General features: G+C 44.7%; 1 protein-coding gene across 1 annotated transcript; it reads right to left on the reverse strand.

The window, feature by feature from the left end:
* Window positions 1-946: 946 nt before the first annotated feature.
* On the reverse strand, window positions 947-6,237 carry selenof (selenoprotein F). The gene is made up of 5 exons (XM_080503998.1): window positions 6,158-6,237; window positions 4,645-4,812; window positions 3,185-3,248; window positions 2,681-2,730; window positions 947-1,829 (listed from the first exon to the last, which is right to left on the reverse strand). Exons 1-5 carry the CDS (start codon window positions 6,206-6,208, stop codon window positions 1,698-1,700), a joined length of 465 nt encoding a protein of 154 aa, XP_080360124.1. The 5' UTR covers window positions 6,209-6,237; the 3' UTR covers window positions 947-1,697.
* Window positions 6,238-6,930: the final 693 nt, after the last annotated feature.

The raw sequence follows: 6,930 nt of genomic DNA on the forward strand, positions 1-6,930 counted from the left end.
AACCAGAGGTGGGAACATTGGCAAAGTTGTACTCAAAGTTGACATTCAACAGTACAGTTTTATTTATTGATATTTTAAACAAATGTAGACACAAATCAGGGATTTATTTACTTAAAATATACTTATTTGCTACAAAAATGCAGATACAAATGACTTATGTACTACACCGATCATTTTAAAAGCAGAAAAGGATAATATGTGGTAAATATATATCACAAGGTGGAGTATAATTGCAAACTGTAAAGTAATACTCGTGAAAAAAATGAACCCTAAATATAGACGTGTGAACATTTCTCACTCCCATCCTGGTTCGTTACTGTGTGGCAATATCTTATCTACATAATCTTAATAAAAGCATAGTGACTAATTCAGGAGTAATTTGGCTATATCAAAAGACAAACTTCACTGACATACATATATATATATATATATTGTAGACCTGAAGGTTGAATGCGGTGACAGCATTGTGGTGTCATTTATGACCACGAGATGTCAGTAAAGCCCCATTAACAAAAAACAAAGAACGCTCATCATCTTCACTCCAGTAAATATACAGTATGTTGCAAGATACTTTAGTAAATCTAGGAATTTTTTTTTAGCAAAGGTTTAAAAAGTTCTGAGATACAATGAAAAATCTTTTAACTTCATTGTTAAGCTATTCTGCTGTCGTACCTTTTGTTCTAGCGGTAAACTGCTTCATACGTCAGCGTTTTGACTCGTTTACTCTTTTTTTTTTAAACCCAACATACTTTTCACTCTTATTTCTGAATGCTTTCAGCAATCCTAATCGTAATCTAAAGACATGAAATCAACTACCGAAGCAGCTACAGGAACGTAAGAGATCAAAAGTGCAAATATATGTATATAAATGCTGGAAAATAAACGTAATGAAAGTTATCAGAAACAGAAATGCTCCTGGTAGAAGAACAGACGACCGAGCCGCAAAACCCTTTGGAAAGTATTTATTGTTGCATAATTAAACCATCACCTGATCTCTCTCAAGCTTCCAAAACGAATCCAGTTTCTCCTCGAAGCAGAAGACGCAGAAAAGACAAGACCCCACAAATTTCCATCAGGGCTCACATCCCAGAGCTGGTTTACTGTGAGCCCTTCACTAACGTGGGCCTCCGCAAAACATCTGCATCCGCGGAGGAACGTGGACTCATTCCTTCAAACCATCCGTCACAACATCCAGCGATATATAAAAAAAAAAAAATAAAAAAAAAATTGTCCAAGAACAGTAGAGAGAACAAGTGAAACTGAAGGTCCCACTGAGAAACAACAGAACAATGCATCTGGGTTCATCTGGAAAAGTTTCGGGTGTGCTTACTAAACCAATTTGATCAAATCCTGACGTGTGTACAAATCCATACAACGATGTCTTTTGACAAAGCGACAAACAAAACTATTTTTACTCTTGTACCGTCTCGGCATGCAGTTTCCTCACGTTTTCTGTAGTTTTTAAAAAAAGGAGAAGGTATTTGATTTGCAGCTTTACTGGTTGCTCGGTGGCCCTTCTGGACGTACCGACCTCACAACTGTGATGAAAATGTCTGCACAAGAAGTCGGGATTGACTTTTTTTTGGGGGTGTAATTTGGAGGAAACCATTATTCGAGATGGCCGAAAAAAGAAAAAAAAATTAGAATGAAAGAAAAGAGAGAGAAAAAAAAAACAACAACTTGAAATTGGGCCACGTCTATATTAGGTCTAACTTCTCGCTCAGGAACTCCTCCACGCTGTCGGTGTTCCACTTGAGGATGCTGAGCTCCTCCGCGATGTTCCCGTTGTCGTCCAAAAGCTTGAGCACAGGATCCGAGCCTCTGACGTACTGCAGGAGCAACAGGAGAGTTGATTACAGCCCCGACCTCCACGTGCAGGAGAACCGCTGACAAGACTGTCTGCTCAACATATTTTAGTTAAGCTGAGAAAACCACATTCCTATTCATTGTTAGTAAGAACTTCTTGTGACTTTTAAGCTAAGAGGTCTTTGGTATGAGGAACACGGGGGCGTATTTTAGACTCCTCGCCTAAAGACGTCTTGACAGAAATATTCTCTATTGTCAAATTTCACATGCAAATGAGTCTTTTGGCTGCATTTTACCAAAACGTTTCTATAGTTCAGATTTATACTAAACTGAAATATTAATTTCTGAAATTAACGTATTCCACAAGATCAAATGTTTTTCCCCTTTTTAAAACTGAAGGGCATAATTCTTATTACAATTAAAATCCTGAAAGGCTGAGGCAGAGAAGAAGTCCGAGGGGGCTTGTGTTCGCATCACGTTTGCACTTGACCACTTTTTTTTCCCCACAAGGACCAAAATGTCACGGGGGGGAATTAGATTCCCGAGATGAACATCCCTCTGCGTAGCCAAAAGTCGGAGCAGGAGATGGTGATTGGAGGAGGAAACACACGGTCGCAGGGTGACAGTGGCTTCGCTGTGCCGGCTCACAGACAATAAGTGGTCCTTTCAGCTTGCATGTTTTCCCCTCCATTCTTTAGGCGTGAATGAAACCCAATTACCCGTAGGTGTGAGTGTTTAAGTGTTTATCCGCCCCGCCGTGGATCGGCGACCCTTTTGGCCAGCGTCAGCTGGGAAAAGCTCCAGATCCCACCGACAAAACTTGGGACGGAGCAAAGGTAACTTGGTACGAAGCCCCAAGATAAGTAGTCAATACCTTGATCTGAAGACCCTTGAACATCTTCGGCTTGTCGCTCCTGACAAAAGCTGGGGAGGGGAAAAAAAAAAAAAAAGGAAGACAATCAGTGCGTCGGTCTTTAGAGTGCACGTTTGGTCGAGAGCCTCGAAACCTGCCGTGTGTCGTCAACGGCGTCGGAGGCAGCTGAAGACACAGGACGGGGAACAGCTGGAGTCAACAAATGACAGCCATGTGGCACAGACTGGACTCCAGCCGTCTGAGCCCACACCGAGAGGCGCTGCAGTGACCCCGTCAACGTAACCCGACACCCGAAAACAACCCATATTGTATGGAGCGGGAACAGGAGAGACCCGAATTTAAGGAAACACTTCAAAAGGCCAGTCTGGGGGCTGTCCTGAACGCGTGGTTAGAACAAACACTGAAGGATTTCACTAACAGACGCAGGAGTTAATGCACGGAAAAAAACAACAAATAAAAGAAAAACATTCGACACGTGTGATTTTGTCAGCGTAAATAACTCACCTTGGACTTGAGGGAACCTCCCCAGTTTTCATCCACACACCTCCAGGATGGCCCCAGCGTAGAGCTGAGCACACAGACAAAACCAGTGAGAAGTGGTGCACGAGGGGAGCCCCGCCCCCCTGCGCACTATTTGTTCTGGTCTTCTCACGGAATTTAACGAGATTAGTGGAAAGAGAAAACAATTAGATCTTAACTATTACCTTAAGGTGATAGAAAGTGTTGAAAAAGTGGCCTCTTGTGTCATCATCAACTTGCCTAAGATGGGCCTTACAGGCCCTCGGGCACTGCCGGCCTCTGCGGGGGACGAGGCCGTCTCGTCACACCCGGGGGAGCAGAGGTGTGGCTGCATGGCCGACTGTACTCCCAAACAAGAGGAGCAAATGTCCTCCGAGCCCCGTGAATCTCACTAATCGACACGGCCGTGCAATAAGCTCCTTCTCAGAAGGTTTAATGGCACGGCACTGATGGCAGCGGAGAGACTGGAAAGGATTTCGAAGGACGATAATTGTTGAAGTCTGTGAGGGGTGGGGGTGGGGGGGCGGTGCTCAGTGACACTGCCTCTTGGACTCGGCACCCGTAAAAGGTGGAAACAGGCAATTAAGTCATCGAAGTGACATTTTCAGTCACACTGCGGGGAGGACGAGGAGTAATCTTTGCTCTAAGTGCCTGTCTGAAACGGAGTTATTCGCTGAGCGGTGTAACGAGGTGCGCGCTACACTTCTCCAAGGTCCCGTCGCTAGGATACCTTTTGCACACGTGGTGGGGGTCTCAATAAAAGAAAAGATCAGATTGTTTTTCAGCTTGCTCCGTTTGTTCCTCGGAGCTCGACGGGGACTCCCTTTAATATGTGCAGTAAGCTCCGCCATAGCGAGGCGACAGTAACGCACTCCATGGCGACAGCGAGGTCATGACTGCTAAAGTCGACATTCAGACCCCCCCCCCCCCCCCCCCCACAACCCCCGGGGAGTGAAGTCGAGCTGAAGTCTGGACTCTGAAACAGGAGACGGATTGAGACCGACAGCCAGTGACGAGTGTGTGTGTGTGTGTGTGTGTGTGTGTGTGTGTGTGTGTGTGTGTGTGTGTGTGTGTGTGTGTGTGTGTGTGTGTGTGTGGCTGCTCGGGTCTGACGCACAGCAGCTGCCAGCAGCAGTGTCAAAAGACGGCGAGGCTGAAACTCGGCTGCTTTTCAGCGGCAGCCCCCCAAAGCTGACAGACAACTCAAAGTGGCACATACTGATAGGGAAGTCCACTAAGTCCGTCTCCTTTACAAGTCCCCGAGTGGCTGAGACGGCGCGCGATTATCGACAGTGCGGCGTGAGATTTGTCGACGCTCAGGCTGAAACGCACGCCCGTGAGTGAACCTCATCTCCAATTAGGCTTCCGTCTATTTCCTCAATGACTCGGCTGTTATAAAAGGGCTTTTGTAAAAAGGCCTCGGATTTTTAAAATGTCCATTTCACCTTGCGGGCTTCCATCTGGGCCTCCTGCTGGCAGCACTGCCGACAGTTGGGCTGGAGTTTGGTGAGGCTGAACTCCCCGAGCAGATCACAGGAGCTGCACAGCAGGTTGCTGGAGAAGCCCAGCTCCCTGCACGCCTCAGACGACAGGTCGGCTCCATACGCCGACAGCTGGAGGAAAGGAAGGGGGAGAAGGAAAAGTATTGACTGAATCAAGAAGAAATATTTGACGTTTTTCTGCCACTTTTTAGGCAAATGCTGGTGAAAGTACATATCTTCTTTCCAGTCACTTGAAGATACTGTATCATTGAGTCGATGTATATTATTACACAATGATACTGTGAACATTCTATTGAAGGAGATGCAGGCATAAATGACTCCGCTTTTCAAAGCAAACAGGCTCACAGGGATGGCTTCGGCTTTTCACCCACAGATCATTCTGCTGAATCAGAACTGGATCCTGACAATCACAACCAAACTATACGTGACCCCAGCAGGTTTGTAGAAATCAATTTCAATATAGGAGGTGACTAATGTATCGTTTTCTATGCAGATAATATCCTGATATTGTATTCAGAAATGGCTCATTCAATCCAACGTCACGATCCAATGACAATATGTGAACATCAAGTAGAAGTAGTGCATCTGGAGGAGACAGCAGCTCCTCCTCACAGGCAGAGGACCCTGAATGCTATCGGGCATCTTCCTGTGCATCAGAGGGTTTCCTCCAGCTTCCTCCTACAAACCCCACTGATCATTTTTACTGGGTTATTTCTGAGTGCTCGTCTTTGCCCTGTTGTGTCCAAGGGGCAGTGGGACGAGCCTGCATCAGCCGAAACTCCTTGTGAAGATCAATGGTAGACTGATGGAGACACGGAGCAGTGGTTAGGGCTCTTGTCTCACAGAGAGTAAGTCTTAAGAGTTCAAATACTGGCCGGATAAAGCAGCACAGGAGGACGGATGACGGAGACGTGTCGTGACATTATCCACACAATACCAACCGAAACGTCGCGATACAACGATGCATGTGCATCACGCAGGCTTTAGAATCAAATCGTAATATCCTGGATCACGTCAAACTCATGGAGACATTAAGTTTTATTGTCTGATAGGTTTAAAGTGAAAGTTGCAGGACGCGTCTCACTAAGGTGTGTCCAGAGTGACGAGTTTATTTATCCGAGTAGACATGATCTGGACACATTTATCAGACACCCTCTCGTTACGGTAGTCCCCGGTGGCTGCATTTCTCTCTCAAAATAAACGCTTATTCCTCGGGGCGTGTTGGTGAATAGTGGAAATCGGTTTCTAAAGAGGCGGAAGTGTATTTTTCTTTGAGAGCTCGCGGTGCTAACACGTAAAGCCACGTCATTTTGAAGCTCCGGTGTCAAGCAGGATGAGCCTCAGCAAACTTAACAACGGGTTACAACGCGTTGACAGCCTCACATTCCTTCCAGACTCAGGGGAAACGAGTCCTGGAGACACTTTCACTTGGCACCAAGCATTTCAATGCGCTCACCGTGTGTAGAAGAGAGAGAAGCCAGAGGAGAGAAGACACCTCTCCCGACATTTTGGATCCGCTTTGTTAGAGAAGATACTCTAGGACCCTTTTAGTTTCCCGAAGGGGGTCCTTATTGCGCCTGACTATTAAACGTGATGAAATTTTTTTTTTTTTATTCATGTTTTCTTCAGAAAATCACCGAGAACACACTATTTAAACCGTCTACACACATGCACTTCTAAAATGTCTATGATGCAGTGATATTTATATTTCGATTATGCGTCTTACATTCTGGCATAAGTTAAAACCGCCCCACGAATTATTTCTGGTCGGTGTTGGCGCCTTCAGGAACTATTGGAAAAATCGTAAATTGAATTCAATTGTGATGTAAATTACATAATTCTATTTGAGGGGTTTTAAATAATGAGTGGCTAGATTGTAGAAAATGTGAAGGCAAACAGGAAGTTTGATGTTTTTGTCAACAGTGTGCGGATACGGGAAGGGTTTTTTAATATGCAAATATTTGACTACCAAATAGACAATACCAATTTGTTGATCTAGAAGAGAAGAGAAGAGAAGAGAAGAGAAGAGAAGAGAAGAGAAAAGAAGAGAAACTAAACACTTTTTTTATCCCAGGTGGTAATTGATTCACTGTATTGTAGTGTTTTATGTCCAACAATATGAAAAAGGAGTATTCATGAATGCCTAAATTATGATCTATCAAACACCAAACAAAACAATTATGTTTTCATTTCACTAAGTCTCCTTCAGTTGTGACCGCCTTTGCAGTT

This window comes from Blennius ocellaris, assembly GCF_963422515.1.
Source record: "Blennius ocellaris genome assembly, chromosome: 10".
Lineage (NCBI taxonomy): Eukaryota > Metazoa > Chordata > Actinopteri > Blenniiformes > Blenniidae > Blennius > Blennius ocellaris.